General features: G+C 44.0%; 1 protein-coding gene and 1 pseudogene across 2 annotated transcripts in view; both read left to right on the forward strand.

The window, feature by feature from the left end:
* Positions 1 to 22004, forward strand: part of Adgre1 (adhesion G protein-coupled receptor E1) — a 75253-nt gene that overhangs the window by 14189 nt on the left and 39060 nt on the right. For both annotated transcript variants that reach the window (XM_037197873.1, XM_028861207.2), the window contains exons 4-11: positions 1347 to 1499; positions 1581 to 1700; positions 2675 to 2821; positions 4201 to 4350; positions 6934 to 7074; positions 7162 to 7308; positions 9550 to 9638; positions 16357 to 16440. In XM_037197873.1, coding sequence (XP_037053768.1) covers positions 1347 to 1499; positions 1581 to 1700; positions 2675 to 2821; positions 4201 to 4350; positions 6934 to 7074; positions 7162 to 7308; positions 9550 to 9638; positions 16357 to 16440 — 1031 coding nt within the window. The remainder of the gene's footprint in view (positions 1 to 1346; positions 1500 to 1580; positions 1701 to 2674; positions 2822 to 4200; positions 4351 to 6933; positions 7075 to 7161; positions 7309 to 9549; positions 9639 to 16356; positions 16441 to 22004) is intronic.
* LOC114686540 lies at positions 11385 to 13064 on the forward strand (annotated as a pseudogene).

The raw sequence follows: 22004 nt of genomic DNA on the forward strand, positions 1-22004 counted from the left end.
AGGCTCAGGCAGCCCAATTGTTTATTGCTCATATAACCATGGGGAGGGGCCTTGTGATTTTGATGTGGAAGGTGTCTTGACTTCCTGAGTCATGGGAACCCCCTCCTCCCTGGGGAGGGAGTGCTTCAGTTCAGAAGAAATCACTCCTCAAGCGTTCACATGCCATCAAAGCCTTCCAGGGTTTGGTAGGTCAGGCTCATGCTGGCTGGGTATTGGGTGTAGTTATTCCCAATTCCTGTCACATCCTCCCAAACTCCTCCTTTCCCAGCACCCTTCCTTTATATCTATCCTTTAGTACAAATACATATCTAAATGTGCACAAACTTTCCCTTTTCTCTCCCTTACATTCTCCCTTCTTTCCCGTTTTCATCTATACACTCATTCATGAATTTGCCTATCCATCCACCTGTGGTTAATATAATGCACCCCAATAAACTTATCTGGGGGTCAGAGAACAGAATAGCCACTATATTAAACATAGAGGTCAGGCAGTGGTAGCACATACCTTTAATCCTAGCATTCAGGAGGTAGAAATCTATCTGGATCTCTGTGAGTTCAAAGCCACACTGGAAACTACCAGGCATGATGACACACACCTTTAATCCCAGGAAACGATGACAGGAAGCAGAAAGGTATATAAGGCATGAGGACCAGGAACTAGAGTCTTGTTAAGCTTTTAGGCTTTTAGCAGCAGTTCAGCTGAGAATCTCATTTGGATGAGGACTCAGAGACTTCCAGTCTGAGGAAACAAGATCAGCTGAGGAATTGGCAAGGTGAGGCTAGCTGTGGCTTGTTCTGTCTCTCTGATCTCTCAGTGTTCACCCCAATACCTGGCTCCAGGTTTGTTTTTATTAATAAGACCATTTAAGATTTGTGCTACATCCACGCATCCATTTGTCTATCTATATGCCCATCCATTATGCCCCTCAGTTCATCCATCTGGCCATACATAGGAAAGCTGTCTACATTCAACTTCCTCCTTGATTCACTCTCTCTCCCTTCTGTTTCTACTCACCTGTCCACCCATCTGTTTGCACACAGGGATACTTACCTCCACACCCCCCCTCTCCTCCTCCCCATGCACTTTCCCCCTGACTCTTGTTCCCTGCAAAAGTTCACAGGTGGCTGTGCTCCAAGTCTGAGTATCTCGAGAGGACAAGGTGGGGTGTTTGACTTAGCAACCCACTTTTATGAGCTGAGAACCCAACTAGAAGACTGCTCAGGTTTAAAGAGAGAGATCCTAGACCTCACCAAGGTCACACCAGATGATGAACACGTAGATGGAGGTCCAGCCATTGTCTGTAGGGTGAGAGCAGTTTGTCACTCCAACCTTTTTGTTCGCTCAGATGTTAACGAATGTCTTCAAAGCGACTCGCCTTGCGGTCCTCACTCGATCTGCATCAATATGCCAGGGCGGGCCCGGTGCAGCTGTCTTAGCGGCTTCTCTCCTCCCACTGGGAAGAGCTGGATCCTGGGAAATTCAAGTCATCTCTGCAAAGGTAACATTTTTCAGGCTCTCTGTGGGTCTTTGGTGGTCAGCACAGGATTGTCTTCACTCACTCTCTTCCTCTGCCCTGCAGATGTTGATGAGTGTCTGACGGCCAGGATCTGCCCTGATTATTCCAACTGTTCTAACTCTGTGGGAAGCTACAGCTGCACCTGCCAACCTGGTTTCACTTGGAATGGCCTTGCTTGTGAAGGTTTGTGGCACCTGGTCCTTGTCATTTCTCATGTGGTTTTGTTTGTGCTGAGGACAGAACCCAAGGCTTTGCACCTGCCAGGCTGGGTCACCCATCTACACTCCTGTTCTTTTAAAATTTAACCATTCATAAATCCTTCTGCCACCCCCTTCTTCTTTCCAACAGATCTCTCCCCTCCTTTCCTGCCTTTGTTGTGGCTCTGTTGTGCTTGAATGTGTTTGATGTGACCAAGGAAAACTTAACAGTGTCTGTACCACCAAGGAAATCTCCCTTCCTACCATCCCCAGTAACAACAGCTGCTCAGAGAGGGGTGGGCCCTCAGGAGTAGCCACAGCTGCTGTGAGCTCATGTACATGTGCAGAAGGTGTGGTATCTCACAGCACCCCTCCCCATCCTCTGGCTCTAACATTCCTTCTGTCCATTCTCCATGCACACTGCCATTCTTTACATTAACCTGGGCCTCATCCATGTGGAAATGCAGTCAGTCCCAGAGAAGAACAGAGGCAATCAGGCTTCCTGTGGCCCGAAGTTTGGAGCTGACCCTCATCACTTGTACCTTCTCTTGGCCAATACAAGTAATAGCACAAGATGGATTCAAGAAGGTGGGGAACCAAGTGTCATTTCCCCATGGGATAGTGGAGAGACCACGTGGCATGTTATCCACACCCTGAGATGTGGTTACAGGAGGCACAAAGGATTATGGCTATTTTTGTGAATGTTGATAATTATGCTTTTAAACTGTGCAACATTTCTGCTTACATTCTATTTGCCAGGATTTATTCTTATGTGTATGTGTAGCTGCAAGGGAGGCTGAGAAACACACCTCTGAGTGACCAGGAAGAAAGAGAGCCCACTTGTGTTGGAGAGTCTTCATTTTGTCTGCTACCAGTTAGCACACATCGCATCTCTAGTGTGTAGTCCTCACTTCTTAATCCCCTTTTAAATTCTCCTGCATTTTATCCCCAACTCATCAGATAAGGATGAATGTTCAGAACACAATGCTTGCCCAGAACATGCAACGTGCCACAACATTCTTGGAAGTTATCGCTGTACATGTGACTCAGGATTTGAATTTAGTAGTGGAGGGTCAACATTCCAGGGCCTGGAAGAATCCTGTGAAGGTAGGTGAAAGTGTTGACCAGGAACTCAAGTAAAACCTACTTGAAAAGACAGTGATAAGAGGTTTGGGCTTAGGATGAGTTCAAGACTTTCATTTCAAAAGCTAAAGCCAAGATTTCTTCCTTCTCCTCCTCCTCCTCCCTCCTTTCCCCTCCCCTCTCTTCTTCCTTCCTTCCTTCCTTCCTTCCTTCCTTCCTTCCTTCCTTCCTTCCTTCCTTCCTTCCTTTTTTGAGTATGGGCATGTGTACATCACAGTGCTTGTGCGGAGGTCAGAGAACAATTTTTGGGAGTCAGCTCTTGACTTCCACCGTATGGAGACAGGGTGTCTCTTGTTTCTGCTGCTGCACTGCATACCTACCGAGATCAGCCAACTCCTTCCCCTGTGCTCTATGCAATTAACTCACTGAGCTTCTGGATTTCGTCAGAGGGAGGACAGCCCACCTGACCTCGACTTTTCTGTACATATGTCCTGTCTTTCTTCATTCCCTCACCGCCTCAGCCAGATTTCCAGGACCTGCCAGTGCTGGATGCAACACACACCCATGTGTATGAGCATAAGTGTGCGCATGCCCTGACATGTGTGTGGAAGTCAGGATAACTTCTGGTGTCAGTCTTTGCCTCCCACCTTGCTGGAGACAGGGTCTCTTGGCTGTTCACTGCAGAATGCACCAGTGCTACCTGGCCCATGGGTTTCTGAGGATTCTCTGCCTTTCACCTCGATGCATGAGTGTTGGGGTTAAACATGTACTGCCACATCTATCTGTACATGGCTTCAGGTCCTTACAGTCCCATGGTGCATTAGTTACTTTTTTGTTCCTGGAAAAAAATACACCCTGACCAAAGACTCCTTAAGGAAGAAAGAGTTAATTTGAGCTTATGTGTCCAGAGGGATGAGTTCATCATGGTGGGAAGGTATGGCAAAGGGTGAGAGGCATGTCCAGGGGTGGGAGGCATGTCCAGGGGTAGGAGGCATGTGCAGGGGTGGGAGGCATGTCCAGGGGTGGGAAGCATGTCCAGGGGTGGGGGGCATGGCAGCAGAAGCAGGAAGCTGAGAGATCATGTCTCACCCACAAGCATCAAGCAGAGAGAGCAAACTGGAAATAGGGTGAAGTTATGTACTCTCACCCCCCCCCCAGTGACACACTTCCTCCAGCAAGGCTTCAGCTCCTGAACCTCTCTAAACAGCACCATCAACTGGGGACTAAATGTCCAGATGCCAGAGCCTATGGGGTCATTCATATCCAAGCCATCCCATTCTACCCCCTGGTCACCACAGGCTTGTGGCCATATCATAATGCAAAGTGCATTTAGTCCCAGCCAGAGGTTTACATGCTAACAATTTCCTGGTTCAAATTTCTCCTAACTTTCACTTTCTATTTAGATGTGGATGAGTGCTCCAGGAACTCAACTCTTTGTGGCCTCACCTTGATTTGCGTCAACACCCTGGGTTCCTACAACTGCTCCTGCCCATCTGGATTCTCCTTGTCAGTTTCCCAGATCCCTGGTCATCCAGTAGAGAGTAACTGTATAGGTAATCTCCTCAGCCATGTGGAGGACTTGTCAATGGGTATTAAATGAATCTCGAGCATAGTGGCTTATAGCAATGAACATCTGTTCTTGCTAACAGTGGGCTAGTTTTTCTGTTTCATTTAGTGTCCTTAGGGCCTGTGCCTACAGTGGCTGGTAGGTCTTAACAGGTAGTCTCTGACTGGGCACTCTACTGAGGCATCCAGTTTCCACTGTGACACTTTGGGCTTCCTCATAGCATAGCTCCTGTCTTCAGAAAATGTGTGTTTCCAAGAGGAAGAATGCAGAATATGCCAGGTATTTGAGAGCCTGGGCTTGTGGATCTCAGAACACCACTAACACCTCATCTTGTTGGTTACAGTCAAGAACCAAACTAGATTCCCAAGGGGAAAAACTCTATATGTCATTTGATTAATTTTGTCAGCTTGGCAATCTAGAACTGTTTTGCAAGAGAGTCTTGATGAGGAATCTTCCAAGTCAGGCTGATCTGTGGGTATGTGTTCTAGTTTCATTCTGTTGCTGTGACAAACACCACAACCAAAAGCAGTTTGGGGAGGAAAGGGTTTATTTGACTTAGACTTCCAGGTCACAATTTATCACTGAGGAAAGTCAGGGCAGCAACTACAGGAACCATGGAAGAATACTACTTGCTGAGTCACTTTAAGGATTGCTCACAGCTCATGCTTAGCTTTGTTATACCCCCTACCCAGGGAATGGTGCCACTCACAGTGGACTTGGTTCCATCAATTAAGACAATGAAGGCAATTCCTCACAGACAATCTGATGACCAATCTGATGAATACAGTTAATGAAGATTTCCTTTTAGGTGTTTCTAAGCTGTGTCAAGTTAGTGGTTAATGCTAACTAGAATAGCATGTCTGTGGAGGGTTGTTGTGGGAGCCCGTTCTCGGGTTCCTCATGGCTTTACCCAGCAGGTCCGCATAGAGGATGATTAGGACCACGGGCCTGAGTGCAGGTGTCTGAGATGGTCTGCACTTGGCTGTGCTGGGGGAGGAGGTCTTTTGCTCCACCCCTTGGCATCTCTATATAAAAACCCCGGGGCAGAGACAGTCAGGGCCCGTTGGAATAGATTCCAGGCCCTCTTGAGGCTATCCTTTATTTTCTATCTGTTTATCTCCGCAAGATTCTCTGCTATAAATCCTTCTATCTAATATTTCCTGCTGCTCGCACTCAAGAAAACTCTGGGGAGCTGTGGGGGTGGTGGGTAAATGCCCCACAGGTTGTCATGACCATGTTAATTGATGTGAGGTGATCTTCCTGTCATGGATGATGCCATTCTCTAGTCTAGGTCCTGGATTACTTGAGAGTGGAGAAAGTGAGCTGAAGGCTGAGCATTCATGCCTTTGGCTCTCTTCGCTCTTGACTGTGGATGTGACTGACTATTTCAAGTTCCTGCCTTGATTTTTCTGCAATGATGAAATGATATATCTAATAATACTTTCTCCCATATATGTCATTTTTCCAGGATACTTTATTAAAGTAACTGGAAAAAAACACTAGGATGGGGAGCCATGTGTGTTTAAGAAGTGGAAGGGTAGACAGTAGCCATCTTTGATATATCTACTATACAGTGGAGCCCAGTATACATTTTCCAGTCTCTGTGAGGGAAACGCTTGTTTATATTGACTTAAAATATTCTATTTCTCATGACTTGTTGATAGTTGATGATGGTATTGTTATAAGAAACACAATAAAAGTAAAAAAGAGACCTTAGAGTTAATTTAATTTGGCTTTGTTGGTTCCTATGAACCCTATCAAGACCAAAAGGAAATGTGAGCAGATAAGACCATTTCTGTCAGTGTGACAAATGTCTGAGAAAAATAGCTTTGGGAAGAAGGTTTTTTAGCTAATGATAATAAGTATCTAGCTCATTGGCCAACTCAGTTTCATTTTCGTTTCCTTTTTCTTGTTTCTTTTTTTGGTGTATGCATCTCTATGTGTGTGTTCATGTGTGTGTTTGTACAAATGTGTGTCCATGTAGTACATGCGTATATACATAAGTGGGCAAGAGGTGAATGTCAGGTGCCATTCTTCAGGGTCCATCCACCCAGCCTTGAGCTCCCTACTATTATATGTGAGATGATCAGCTTTAGTTGTCAACTTGACACAAGCTAGAATCATCTGGGAAGAGAGCCTCAATGAAGGATTGTCTAGATCTGTTGGCCCATGGGCATGTCTATGGGGGATTGTCTGGATTACATATTAATTAATGTGGAAAGGCTTAGCCCATTATGGGTGGCAGCATTCCCCAGGCTAGGGGTTCTGAACTGCGTGTAGTAAAAGATAGGGACATACATTCATTCTCTGCTTTTGACCATGGATATGACCAGCTGCTTCAAGTTCATTCCTTGACTTCCCCCCAGTAATGGCTGCCAGCTGGAGTTTGTGAGCTAAAGTAAATCCTTTCTTCCCTAATCTGCTTTCTGCCAGGGTATTCTATCATGGCAACAGAAGTGAAACCGGGGGGAACCGGCTGCTGGGGGTCTGTCTAAGATCTTTATACTTGTACTGCAAGCTCTTTGCCCACTGAGTCATTGTTCCCCCATACTCATTCTCCACTGTGCAGATATCGATGAGTGTGATGCTGTGTGCCCTTCCAACTCATCATGTACTAACACTCCTGGGAGCTACTTCTGCACTTGCCATCCTGGCTTTGCACCGAGCAATGGGCAAGTGAATTTCACAGACCCAGAAGTGGCATGTAAAGGTGAGTAGAGGATTTCCCAGAAGGCCTGGGACATACACTGCCCCCTGTTTTTCTAAATTTCTTTATATACTTTGAATTTTATTGCAGATATTGATGAATGCATCCAAGATCCATCACCATGTGGACAAAATTCTGTCTGCACAAATGTTCCAGGCTCCTACATCTGCACTTGCCTTCCCAGCTTTCGACCGGATCCAGAAGGATCCCAGGCACATGGCAACTTTAGCTGCAAAAGTAATGTTTTGTTGCATTGGCAAGGGGAGCTGTGTCTTGGCTTTGCTCGTAAAACCTTTTTTCTCTTCCAATAACTGGGTTTTCTGCTTACTTTCATTTCACCCATGCAGTATTTTCCTACCTATTCACTCCTCTAAGGATTCATTGGTACACTCAATAACAAGTTACTGAACGGAATTTGTATCAACTATTTTTTTTGAGACAGAGTCTCTCATAGTTCAGGTTAGCTTCAAACTTATTGCTGGGCTTGAACCCCATTTCTCATCCCTCCATCTACCAACTGCTTGGACCATAGGTGTGCAGGACCACATGCAGTTTGAAATATAAACTTGAAAGAGTTGAGGTCACATTGTCCCAGGTTATAGTATGTGCACATAGAGGTTCACACAGAGTGAGTAGCTTTAGATGTAACCTGAAACCATGGGCAGAGTTGGGTCTTTTTGGTGCTTTGGTGTCTTGTGAAAGCATTTAGTTTTTTTTTCTCTCAAGAACAACAAAAGGTTAAACATTTCAAGTAATAGATATTAAAAGGTCTTTGGCTGAGTTACAGGACTGAGCATGAATGGAGCCTAGCTCATGAGCTAGGGGTGGTTGCTAGCTGCTCAGGGAGGGTCAGTTTTTTTAAGGGTGTGGCCCTGTGTATTGGTCACTTTCCTGTTGCCATGATGAAACACCATGACAAAGGCAACTTTTACAGGAAAGATTTTCTTTGGATTATGGTTCCAGAGTATTAGAGTCCATGACGGCAGAGAGTGACTGAGGACCCAGTGCCACCTCTGACTTCCATATGCACACACATATATACATTCATGAAAATGTTCACACACGTGTACACCACACACACACACACACACACACACACACACACACACACACAAATAAACAGAATATATGTAGCTTCAGAAGCTTCAACGAAGCACAACATGAATTTATCTTTCCCACCACATGGGTGAGGATGTCACCAGTGCCATTCTGTCTCCCAAATGTTCCTTCCTTATTTCATTTTTTTCTCTGTCCTCCTCACAAAGAACCATCTGGAAATATATGTTTATTATACCTCTTCATTCTTGCTGTTAATTTTTTTTATTTATGGTGCCTAACACAATATAAAAACTATGTTAGTTCTGAGGAAATAGTGAGAAGAGCATCATTCAGATGCAAACCCTTCCTCTCTCCCCTCCTTCTCTTCCTCCCTTCTCCCATTTCATCTTCCTCCTCTTCCTCCTCCCCTTCCCTTCTTCCCTCTTCTCCACTGTTTTCTTCTTCTCCTCTCCTTCCTCACTTTTTCTTCTCCCTCTTTCCATCTCTCTCAGATCTCATGTGTTTTGTTACCCTTTACAACCTACTCTTTAAAGACCCTTCAAATTTCCTGTTTCCTCCCCACACTTACATCCACTTGAACATATTTAACCTGTGGGAATCAGGATCTGTGCATGAGTGATGGTACATAGTATTTGTCTTTCTTAGTCTCTGTTACCACAATATTACATTTTCCAGTTCCATTCACTTTCTTAGAAATTTCATATGGCTGAATAATATTCCACTGTATATATCTACCACAATTATATACTCATCTGTTGATGGACAGCTAGGCTGCTATCTCTTCCTGGTAATATTCTTCTTGAAAGAAAAACATTCTGCCTTCAGGCATGCACCAGCTTGTCTTAGAGTTTTGTAACAATGATATCTTAATTTCTTGTCACTGTGAAAAATAACTTGACAAAACCAACCCAAGGGAGGGTTTATTCTGCTCTTGGTTCAAGGTGTAATCCATTATGGTGGGGAAACTGAGGCAGTTGGTTACATCACATCTACAGAGAGCTATGCATGCTGCTGTTGCTTGATTTTCCCCATTCTGTGCAGTTCAGACTCTCCTGTACAGGGAATGGTCCTGTTCACAATTATGATGTGTCTTCCCACACCAATTAGCCTAATTAAGATGATCTGCTACAGACATTCCCAGAGACCTATCTCCCAGGTGATCCTGGATTCTGTTGAGATGATAGTTGACACAGAATGGTCACTGCGGCACTGGGCATCGTACTCTGCATACTGACTTGCTCCCTTTAAACCTGTGCCACGCCCTCAGAGATTCTTAATCTGCTGTGTAGCTGCAGTCTAGTCCTAGTCACTGCTGTGTGTTATGGCTGAGGCTGGATGTTATGACCAAAGGACATAGAATTGGCTTTTCCTTGTAGTCACACCTCACTGTTTGCTGTGGTTGATTTTTCTTCCTCCCAGGGATCCCCTTCAAGTGTAAGGAAGACTTGATAGCCAACAGTGAGCAGATACATCAGTGCCTAGCAGGGCAAGCCAGGGATCTTGACTATGTAAGTTTTATAACATATTGTTTTTCTTTATTATTGAGAGTTTCATGCATACTATTAAATATGATAATAATTCACCCCTAACTTTTCCCTGACCCTCAACCTCCCTCAGCTTAGCTCTCTTCCAACTCCATGTCCTGTTTTTCTTTGATGACCCACTGAATTCAGTCACTGGTGCCTATACATGCATGGGTATGGGGCATTCACTGGAGCATGGGACCCCACCAGATGCCACACCCTTAAGAAAAAATGATTCTCATTCTCCCAGAAGCTCTCACTGCCAAGAGCTTTTCAGTGAGGGGGACTGGAGACCACCTCCCCAATCTCTGCCTAGAATTTTGGCTGGCTTGTTCTTGTGTAGACACCCACAGCCACTATGGGTTCATGAGCACTACTGCCATGTCTTGTCCAGAAGATAATATCTCACTGCCTTCCTCCCCACCCTCTGCTCTTACTTTCCTTCCATCTCTTGGTTCACTATGTTCCTCAAGCCTCGGTGTGTGTGTGTGTGTGTGTGTGTGTGTGTGTGTGTGTGTGTGTGTGTGTCTTTGATGCCCCTTTTAGGGCTGGGTGTGTATTCTTACTGAATATGTAATTGTTGTTGAACATTCTTAGTTCATGATATTTTTCAAGAAGCCACATTGGTTAGCTCTTGCTTCAGCAATCTTAACGAAATAAATCCAAGAGCTAAATATCAAAACTCACAGTGGCTGTATTGTTTTTAAAAGTAGAAACTACTCCTTTCTTCACACAAGACTCCCTCACTGTGGCCCAAAATGACTGTTCCAGCTCCTGCCATCAGATCTGTATTTTAGGTAGTGGAGAGAGGACAAGGAAAAATTAAATTACTTTCCTGTTTAAGAACATAGACATTAAGAACTTAGACATTCAGTGGCATGGCTGAGGGAAGGATGCCATCCCCACTTACCCCTTGCTACCTGTGGTAGGTGAGAAAAATAGGGTCATGAGAGTAAGAGAACTAGCCCTGCCCCCACACTGCCTGCAGCACACAGGAGAGTGGGTCCTGCATCCCACCTGGACAGCACTCTAGAGCTGTTGTTAGAGGCTCAAGTGAGCCATCCCTGAGAATGTGAGAGGAGGAGAGCTGACCTTGAGCCCTCCTCATATTCCCCCTACAGCAATCAGGAGAGAGGATCTGCACCTTGCTGGGTAAAGAAGTAGAGCTAGCCCTGGTCACGTGAGTGTGAGGGACCCAGATATGAGGACCCAAGAGCAGGAGAACTGGCCCCACTCCTTGCTGCAGGCTGCATTGGGCAAGCTAGTCTAGGCAGTGCTGGAGAGCTCACCTGAGAAGTGATGGTGAGGGACAGCTTAGCAGGCTGACCAACCCAGTTACCACCCAGGCCCAGAACCAGGACAATGAGTCAGCCCACCCCAACATCCACTGATTCTATGAACTGTTAGAACATGTGAAGGGGATGAATGTACAGGTAAAAAACTTTAGGATCTCCAGCACACAGGACAACAACAGGCTATCCAAGAGGAACCCCAATGAAAGCCCATTATTGGTGGTGCAGCAGAAGCCAGAGGCCTTGAGCCAGACCAGTGACTCATGGCAAGGAACACTTGCAAGTAAAGATGAATGGACTAAAGGGTAAACTGTGCTACTCAACGGACCACACTACAGCTTCCATGACAAGATTTTCTTTTCATCCCTTTGTTTTGTTTGGATTTTGATTTTTCTTTAAGTTTGACTTAGATTTGGGGGTGATGTTGCAAGGGCAGAGGGCAGATGTGAGGAGATGAGGGGATAAGTAGGATCAGAAAGTATGATGTGAAATCTACAAAGAATCAATAAAAGTTAAAGAAGAATATGGCTTAGATAAGAAGGTTGGGGCTGAAAGGAACATGCTGAGTTTTACCTTGGAGGTGATGCTTTTCATGTGTTGATCCTCACTATTGAAGATGGAACTTTTGAAATCAAATCAATAGCTGGAGACACCTACTTGGGTGAAAAAGACTTTGATAACTGAATAGTCAACCATTGCATTGCTGAGTTTAAATAAATGCATAAGAAGGACTTCAGTGAGAGCAAGAGAGCTGTCAGGCTTCATATTGCCTGTGAACAGGCTAAATGTACCCTCCACTCCAGCACCCAGGTGGGCATTGAGATTTTAATGAGGAAATTGACTTTTATACCTCCATTACCTGTGCTCGATTTAAAGAACTGAACGCTGACCTGTTCCATGGCACTCTGGATCCTGTAGAAAAGGCTCTTCAAGATGCCAAACTAGATAAGTCACAGATCCATGATACTATCCTGGTGGGTGGCTCTACAAGAATCCCCAAGATTCAGAAGCTTCTGTGAGACTTCTTCAGTGGCAAAGAACTGAATAAGAACATTAACCCTGGTGAAGCTCTTGCTTATCATGCAGCTGTCCAGGAGGCCATTCTATCTGGAGACAAGTCTGAGAATGTTCGGGATTTGCTGCTCTTGAACATCACCCCTCTTTCCCTTGGTATTAAAACTTCCGGTGGAATCCTGACTGTCCTCATCAAGCATAATACTGACATTCCTACCAAGCAGATAAAGACCTTCTCCATCTACTCTGATAAGCCAGGTATGCTCATTCAGGTGTATGAAGGTGACAAGGCCATGACCAAGGGTAATAACCCACTTGGACAACTTGAACTCATGTCATATGTCCAGCACCCAGTGGTGTTCCTCAGACTGAAGTCACCTTGACACTGATGCCAATGGCATCCTCAAAGTTTCTGCTGTAGATAAGAGCACAGGGAAGGGGAACACGATGAGCACCACCAAGAGCCACTTGAGCAAGGAAGATATTGAGTTCATGACCCAGGAAACCGAGAAGTCCAAAGCTGAAGATGACAAGCCAAGAGATAAGGTACCACCCAAGAATTCACTGGAACCCTGTGCATTTAGCATGAGAAAGTAACATGTGAAGATAAGAAACTTCAAGGCAAGGTCAATAATGAGGACAGACAGAAGATTCTAGACAACTGATGAAATCATCAGTTGGGTGGATAAGAATCAGACCGCAGAGAAGGAAGAATGTGAATGTCGGCAGAAAGAACTGGAGAAAGTCTGCAACCCCATCAATACCAAGCTGTACCAGAGTGCTGGTGGCGTGCCTGGAGGAATGCTTCCCCAGTGGGGAGCACCTCCATCTGGTGGTGCTTCTTTAGGGCCCACCACTGAGGAAGTGGATTAAATCAGTCCAAGTAGAGGTGTGGCTTTGTTCCACAGGGAAACATTTGGAGGACCCAAATTCAGCAAATTATTTGGTTGTTTTAAATTTAAGCTGCTACAATAGATTACTGGGCATTCCCAGCAGAGCTTGAACATGGAACATGTGCACAGGGAGAGGAAATGAAACATTGTTCTTTATAAGCACGGTATCCCAAATGGAAAATGAAAAGTCTAAAAAATGATTTAAATTGGCACACCCACCAAAAAAAAATATTCCTAAGTATTATCTCTAGTCACACCTCATTGGCCAAAAATAATAATCAGTTAGTTGGGAAAACTGGGTATTTGCCTGACAAGACTCGAGGAATTCCTTTTTAAAGAAAAACAAGAGGCAAGGGAGCTGGAGGGTTGAGTCAGTGTGAAGAATGTGTCTGGTCTCACAGAAGACCCGAGTTAGATTCCCTCTGCTTATATCAGGTGACCCATAACTGCCTGTAACTCCACCTCAAAGGGATATGGTGTCCTCTTTTGGCCTTCAAAGCTACCACACTTACAGGGTACATGTGGGCATGTGTGCGTGCATGTGTGCACGTGCGTGCGTGTGCATACACACACATACAAAACAAACCCTTTACATTTTAATTACATTTTTACAATGCTTAGGATTGGTCCCAGGGTTTTGTGCCTGCTAGGCAGGTTCTCTATTGCTAACCTGCTTCCTAGCCCAAGTAATTGTTTTGAGATAAGTTTCATGATTTTTTTTTTTTTTTGGTTTTTCGAGACAGGGTTTCTCTGTGTAGCTTTGTGCCTTTCCTGGAACTCACTTGGTAGCCCAGGCTAGCCTTGAACTCACAGAGATCCGCCTGGCTCTGCCTCCTGAGTGCTGGGATTAAAGGCGTGTGCCACCACTGCCCGGCTAAGTTTCATGATTTATTACCAGTAAATGTTTAATTTGTACACACACACACACACACACACACACACACACACACACACACACACACACGCGTGCGCGCGCGCGCACACACACGCACACACACAATACTTATATATAAGGTATAGTACTTATACCCTGGAGTTATGTAAACACTTCTCAGGCAAAAATGTGTTGTGAGTGGAGAACCTAAACTGTTAAACTCACTGTGACCAGTAAAAGACTTTCATATCCACCTTCAGAGATTGTCAACATTAATGCGAGTTTACACATTATCTGTGGAACCTCCACACACTTTGGAATACTATTTTTGTGATTTGTTGTGGTAGAATACGTACAATAAGTAATCTGTTCATCTTGGTTACTTGTTTTGTTGCTGTGGTAAGATACCGTGACAAAAGTGATGTAAGGAAGGAAGGACCCCCAGGGTGAGGATGCAGTCCATCATGGTGAGGAAGGCCTGGTAGCCAGATCTTGAGGCAGACTGCATCCACAGCCAGGAAGCAGAGACCAGTGAATATTCGTGCTCAGCTTCAGTCTCCCCTTTATATGTACAATCCAGAATCCTAGCCAAGGGCATGGTGCCACCCAAAGTGGGCAAGTTTTCTCATCTCAACACGGGATTTTGGAGAGATGACTCAAAGATTAATAGCACTGGCTGCTCTTCCAGAGGACCCAAGTTCAAATCCCAGCAACCACATGGTGGTTTACAACCTTTTGTAACTAGTTCCAGGGCATTCAACACCTTCTCTGCCCTCCACAGATACCAGGGAGCTACATAGGCAACCAGGACACCAATACACATAAAATAGTAAATTTTAAAAGAGAGAGAGAATAAAAGGAATTCCCTACAGACATACCCAAAGTGTGTCTCCCAAGGGATTGTAGATTTCATCAAGTTGGCAATTGAGATTGGCCATCATATCACCATCTTAAAGTGTACAGTTCAGTGGTTTGCAGTGGATTTGCAGTGTCAAGAAAAAGTCGTTAGTATCTTGTGCTGGACCTTCATCATTCCCAGTAGAGTCTACACACCCACCAAACAGGAGCTGCCACACCCTTCTGAAGCCCCAGGAACACTAATGAGCTCTCTTGGTATGAATCTTTATATTCCGGACATTTTCCTGCAGCCAAGACAATTCCTTTAGGCATGTCCTCGGGCTAGGTCACGTGATGAGTTTTCACTGAGAACCTGCGTACTGAGTTCCATGACAGCTGTATGGAACTATCTGCACCCCCACCAGCAACACACAAAGCTGTCTCCCACAACTCTCACTAGCATTTGCTGTCATTTTGTTGTATAATTTTCTTGATTGAGAATTTCATACATATGTTTTGATCAAATCCACTCACTCTAATTCCCCCACCACATTTCCTTCCAACTTTACGTGATCTTTGTAAACCCATTGAGTCCACTCAGTGCTGTCATTGTTTTTTTTGAGGGTATCCTTCTGACTCAGATGAGATGGAATCTCAATATTGTTTTGAAATGTATTTTCATTTATGGCCAGAATTGAACGTTTTTTTTTTTGTTTGTTTGTTTTTTGATTTTTGTTTTTCATGTAACTCTTGACCATTTGCAGTTTTTTTTGAGAACTGGCTGTTCATTCATATATTTGTTTTATTAACCTGTGTGATGATTATGTATTTTTTGTTTTGTTTGTTTTTGAGAAAATATTTCACTATGTAGCTCTAGGGTGCCTGGAATTTGGTATGTAGACCAGACTGGCTTCAAAATCACTTGTATCTGCTGCCTTGGCCTCTCAAGTGCTAGGACTAGAGGTGTACACCACCACACATGTCTGACCTTGATGATTAATTTTAATTGCCATTTTGACCCAACCTAGAATCACCTGGGAACAGAGTGTCAATGAGGGACTGTCTACATTGTGTTGGTCTGTGGACATGTATGTGGGGGATTGTCTTAATTAAATCAATTGATATGGGAAGGCAGAGCCCATGGTGGGCAGCATATTCCTTAGGCAGGGTCCTGAACTGTGTAAGAGTGGAGAAATAAAGCTGAGCATATAAGCAAGCGAATGAGCAAGCATGTGTGCATAGCTCCATGCTACTGACTGTGGATGAGCCATTTCAGGTTCCTACCTTGAGTTCCCACAATGATGGACTGTAGCCTGGAACTGTAAACTGAAGCAAACCCTTTCCTCCCCAAGTTGCTTTTTGTCAAAGTATTGTATCTGAGCAACAGAAATGAAATAACTCTCCACACCAATGAGTATATTGGGGCTGTTTCAACATGGGTATACAGTGTGCTCTGATAAAATCAGTCTAATTTGCACTTCTTTCTTCTTGCCCTCTGTTTATAGCTGGAGTCTTCACCTCACCTGGTTACTCATTAACTAAATATTAGGCCATTGTGAACTGTGGTCTCCCTGCTGGGTGGGGCATGCCAGAACTCTCCAGAGCAAATGAGCCTGTTAGCCACCATCCTCAACTTCTGCCAAATGAAAACTCGATGAGCATTAATTTCCCTGAGAACCAAGACTCAGAAATTTGCAGCACTCATATATTGGGCTTTATTGCTCAATTTGTAGACTTCGTGATTAACAACAGACTGGCCAGTACTCATATGTGCTCTTTCTCTTGGGACATAGGCCTCCTTTTGCACACTTGTGAACTCTACCTTCGGCATCCTGGATAACACCTGTGAAAACAAAAGCACCCCAGTGTCCCTACAGGTAACAGCGGCACCTTCTTCATCTGTCTGTCTCTTCCCACCACTCTGAGCATGTGCAAACATGACTGCATGAATGTGTGTGTGTATGTGCACGTGTGTGTGTGTGCACATGTGTGTGTGTGCACATGTGTATGTGCACATGTGTGTGTAGGCCAGGTGTTGACCTCAGGTATTGTCTTCAGCATCTCAGCATGGCTTCACCTTTTAGATTTTTCATTAGCACAGAGTATAACGGGTCTTGTCCTGACATTTTCAGGAATGTGTCATTATCCCTTGCTTGTGTTTCCATCCCTTCCTGTCTGGTACCCATCTCTTCACCCCATTCACTTCCCTCTGGATGATCACCCTCTGGTTTCAAAACATATCACTTTCTTTACTATTTATTTTGAGATTGTATGTTTTTTCAAAATGGAGTATATTTTATTTATTTTTTTGGCAATTTCATACATGTAAACCACAGTTTCACACATGCAGACTGCCGCACCTAGCCCACTATGTGCCGTGAGGAAGGAGACAACACTTATGGGTTCCGAGGATTTTAATAATTCACCACATAAGTGGGTCACTGATTGATCAGGGCTGCAGGACAAGGACATAGCAGCCTTGCTTCTCCTGACATCCCTGAGCAAGGGCAGAAGTTCCCCCACCTTCCGTCTGTACCACCTTCCTGCCCCCTCCTCCTTGAGCTTGGGGAGGGTGAGGTAGACACCCCACTTAGGGCTGAGCACACGGCGTAGTCATTTATTCTCAGCACCATTTCTAATTATTGTATCTCATCAGGCTCTTTTCATATTTTATTTAGAGTAGACACCTTGTTTTTCAGATGGCTTCTCACTGGGAAATCTTACCAGTTCCACCTAGCTGGCTCAGTGCCTCAGGAATCCTCCTTCACCTTCTGGATTCACAGGGGTGCACTGCTGCCCCCAGATTATTTTTATTATTATTTTCTTTATTTTCTGAGATTATGATTTCCTCCTTCCCTTTCCTCCACTCAAACCCTCCACATACTGCTCCTTGCTCTCTTTCAAATTTATGGCCTTTATTTTCAGTAATAGTTGTTTCAGGCTACATTACATGTTACATTACACTCTGTATTAAATGCTACATGTTACATATGTATATGTACATACATATGTATTATTAAATACACAAATGTACCCTGCTCAGCTATAATGTTGCCTAGATTATTTTAAAACATGGGTTCTGGGACCTAACTCTAGTCTTCACGCAGCAAGCATTTACCAACTGAACCATCTCCCCAGCCCTGTGTCTGAGCTTTGAACATCCTGGAGCAGCTTTGGGTGCACAAAGTTCACAGTTTGTGGTGAACCTGGAGATATGAATGGAAGGTGAAGTTACTTCTGATCTTCCCTGAGGTGTGGTTCTGGATGGAACTGGCTTGTTTCACTTCCCTTTTGAGATTTCCTTCTCCTGTGATGCTGGAACTCAAGGCTGCTGCAAACAGCTAGCCACCAGGGCTTCACCCAGCCCGGGCTCCCCCATCACCTATAAAACCCCAACCCAGCTCTCTTGTTACAGTTTTATCATTTCAAAGATGTTGCTAAAGCGGAAACTGTGCCAGAGTGTGAATGCAGTGCTCCACATGGGAGGCTGAGGCAGGAGGGCAGTGAGTGTGAGGCCTCGTATCAAAAAACAAAGGGTTTATTTCAGTTTACAGTTTGTAGTATATTACGTGGGAACTCAAGCTAGGAACCTGGAGGCAGGAGCTGAGGCAGAGGCCATGGAGGGGGCTGCTAACTGGCTTGTTCCCCATGGCTTGCTCAGCCTGCTTTCTAATAGAACCCAGGACCAGCAGCCCAGGGATGGCACCACCCACAGTGAGCTGGACCCTCCCACATCAACCATCAATTAAGAACACGCCCTTTAGACTTGCTTGCAGACAATTTGATGAAGACGTTTTCTCAGTTGACGTTCCTCTTCCCAGATGGCTCCAGCTTGTGTTGAGCTGACAAAGAAACAACTAATACAGCAGCTGTTTTACCTTCTCGGTGTACACTTGTGTGCACATACATGTGAACACACACACACACACACACACACACACACACACACACACACACTGGTGGACTTGTCTGTTGACCACTAACTGAGAAGCTGTAGTATACCAAATAAAAATTCAATGTTTGGTTCTGGGCCTCTAAAGTTAAATGCAGTTTTTAAAAAATAATTTTATTGATGTGTCTGTGTTTCCTTGTGTGTATCTGTAAGAGTGTAAAAGTGATGATGGCGGTGTGTACCTTTAATCCTAGCACTCGGGAGGCAGAGCCAGGCAGATCTCTGTGAGTTCGAGGCCAGCCTGGTCTACAGGGCAAGATCCAGGACTCTCTCTGTAGTTACCTGTGGAGGCCAGAATGGGGGGCTGGATTCCTTGGCGCTAGAGTTTCCAGTGTCCATCTGTGAGCCCCTTGATCACTTGATGTGTGTGCTGGCATCTTCATTTTAGTCTTCATGCGTGAGCATTGAGAGCTCTTAGCCACGGAGCCACATCTGCAGGGCCACAGCTCAAATCCAGGTGATGCCACTTAATACTAATAAAATGTGAATCCTTGTTTTCTCATCTCAGACTAGAAATAATCATTGCCTATAATTTCATAGATATCGGCTCCATACTAAATAAGATAATATATATTTATGCATATGCTTACATATGATAGTTAAACTGTGTGTATCTGACTCAGGTTGTGGCTCAGTGGGTAAAGGCTGCTCTGTAAGCACGAAGACCTAGGTTCTATCCCCAGAACCCATATTAAAAAAAAAAACTCACAAAAGCTAGCCAGAGCTCATGCATTTGAAAATCCAGCACCGGGAGACAGGGCCCTGGGGGCACTGGCCACCTATCGTACTCTATTTGGTGAGTTCCAGGCCAGGGAGAGAGACCTTGTCACAAGATGAATGGCATCTGGTATCCGAGCTACACTTGGCATACGAGCTCCACGTGAGCATGTAACCTGTGTGCTTGCACACACACTCACACACACTCACGCACATGGTATCTACTTTACAACTCTATGTGTTTTTTATTTATTTATTTATTTTTTTTTACATAATTAATTGTATTTTTAGAAATTATCTTACTATTTTACATGTATGAGTGCATGTGTTTCTTTTTTTTGTGATATATATTTTTTATTTTACAATACCATTCAATTCTACATATCAGCCATGGGTTCCCCTATTCTCCCCCCTCCCACGCCCTCCCCTTACCCCCAGCCCACCCTCCATTCCCACCTCCTCCAGGACAAGTCCTCCCCCGAGGACTGTGATCAACTTGGTAGACTCAGTCCAGGGAGGTCCAGTCCCTTCCTCCCAGACTAAGCCAAGTGTCCCAGCATAAGTTCCTGGTTTCAAACAGCCAATTCATGCATTGAGCACAGGACTTGGTCCCACTGCCTAGATGCCTCCCAAACTGATCAAGCCAATCAACTGTCTCACCTATTCAAAGGGCCTGATCCAGCTGGGAGCCCTCAGCCTTTGGTTCATAGTTCATGTGTTTCTATTCATTTGGCTATTTTTTTCAATAATTGAGTAAAACTGAAATTTATTATAAGCCACAGTCGTCCTAGGACCTCCATGCTATATATATATATATAGCCTTTATGGTTCTATGGGTTGTGGTCTGATTGTTCATTTTATATCTAGAATCCACCAATGAGTGAGTACATACCATAACTGTCTTTCTGGGTTTGGGTTACCTCACTCAGGATGATTTTTTCTAGTTCCATCCATTTGCCTGCAAATTTCATGCTTTCATTGTTTTTCTCTGCTGAGTAGTACTCCATTGTGTATATGTACCACATTTTTTTCATCCATTCTTCCGTTGATGGGCATCTAGGCTGTTTCCAGGTTCTGGCTATTACAAATAGTGCTGCTATGAACATAGTTGAGCATGTATCTTTATGGTATGTATCAGCATTCTTTGGGTATATGCCCAAGAGTGGGATGGCTGGGTCTTGAGGTAGTTCGATTCCTAATTTTCTGAGAAACCGCCATACTGATTTCCACAGTGGTTGTACAAGTTTACATTCCCACCAACAGTGGAGGAGTGTTCCCTTTGCTCCACATCCTCTCCAATATTGGTTGTCATTGGTGTTTTTGATCTTAGCCATTCTAACAGGTGTAAGGTGGTATCTCAGAGTCGTTTTGATTTGCATTTCTCTGATGATTAAGGATGTTGAGCATTTCTTTAAATGTCTTTCAGCCATTTGTAGTTCTTGTTTTGTGAATTCTCTGTTTAGCTCTTTAGCCCATTTTTTAATTGGACTGTTCAGTGCTTTGATGTCTAGTTTCTTGAGTTCTTTATATATTGTGGAGATCAATCCTCTGTCAGATGTGGGATCGGTGAAGATCTTTTCCCAATCTGTTGGCTGTCTTTTTGTCTTATTGACTGTGTCTTTTGCCCTGCAAAAGCTTCTCAGTTTTGAGAGGTCCCATTTATTAATGGTTGTGCTCAGGGTCTGTGCTGTCGGTGTTTTATTTAGGAAATGGTCTCCAGTGCCAATGCGTTCAAGAGTGCTTTCTATTTTCTTTTCTATTAAGTTTAGTGTAACTGGATTTATGTTTAGGTCTTTGATCCACTTGGACTTGAGTTTTGTGCATGGTGACAGATATGGATCTATTTGTAATCTTTTACATATTGACATCCAGTTATGCCAGCACCATTTGTTGAAGATACTTTCTTTGTTCCATTGTATAGTTTTGGCTCCTTTGTCAAAAACCAGGTGTTCATATGTGCATGGATTAATGTCAGGGTCTTCAATTCGATTCCATTGGTCCGTATGTCTGTTTTTATACCAGTACCAAGCTGTTTTTATTACTATGGCTCTATAGTAGAGTTTGAGGTCCGGGATGGTGATGCCTCCAAGGGTTGCTTTATCATATAGGATTCTTTTAGCTATCCTGGGTCTTCTGTTTTTCCATATAAAGTTGAGTATTTTTCTTTCCAAGTCTGTGAAGAATTGTGTTGGGATTTTGATGGGGATTGCATTGAATCTGTAGATTGCTTTTGGTAAGATTGCCATTTTTACTATGTTAATCCTACCTACCTATGAGCATGGGAGATCCTTCCATTTTCTGATATCTTCTTCAATTTCTTTCTTTAGAGATTTAAAGTTCTTATCAAAAAGGTCTTTCACTTGTTTAGTTAGTGTTATCCCAAGGTATTTTATATTATTTGTGGCTATTGTAAAGGGTGATGTTTCTCTGACTTCTTTCTCAGCCCTTTTATCATTTGTGTATAGGAGGGCTACTGATTTTTTTTGAGTTGATCTTGTATCCTGCCACTTTACTGAAGGAGTTTATCAGCTGTAGAAGTTCCCTGGTAGAGTTTTTGGGGTCACTTATGTATACTATCATATCATCTGCAAATAGTGAAAGTTTGACTTCTTCCTTGCCAATTTGTATCCCTTTGATCTCCTTTTCTTGTCTTATTGCTCTAGCTAGAACTTCTAGTACTATATTGAATAAATATGGGGAGAGTGGACAGCCTTGTCTTGTTCCTGAATTTAGTGGTATCGCTTTGAGTTTCTCTCCATTTAATTTGATGTT

Source organism: Peromyscus leucopus, chromosome 22 (assembly GCF_004664715.2).
Source record: "Peromyscus leucopus breed LL Stock chromosome 22, UCI_PerLeu_2.1, whole genome shotgun sequence".
In the NCBI taxonomy this organism is placed as follows: domain Eukaryota; kingdom Metazoa; phylum Chordata; class Mammalia; order Rodentia; family Cricetidae; genus Peromyscus; species Peromyscus leucopus.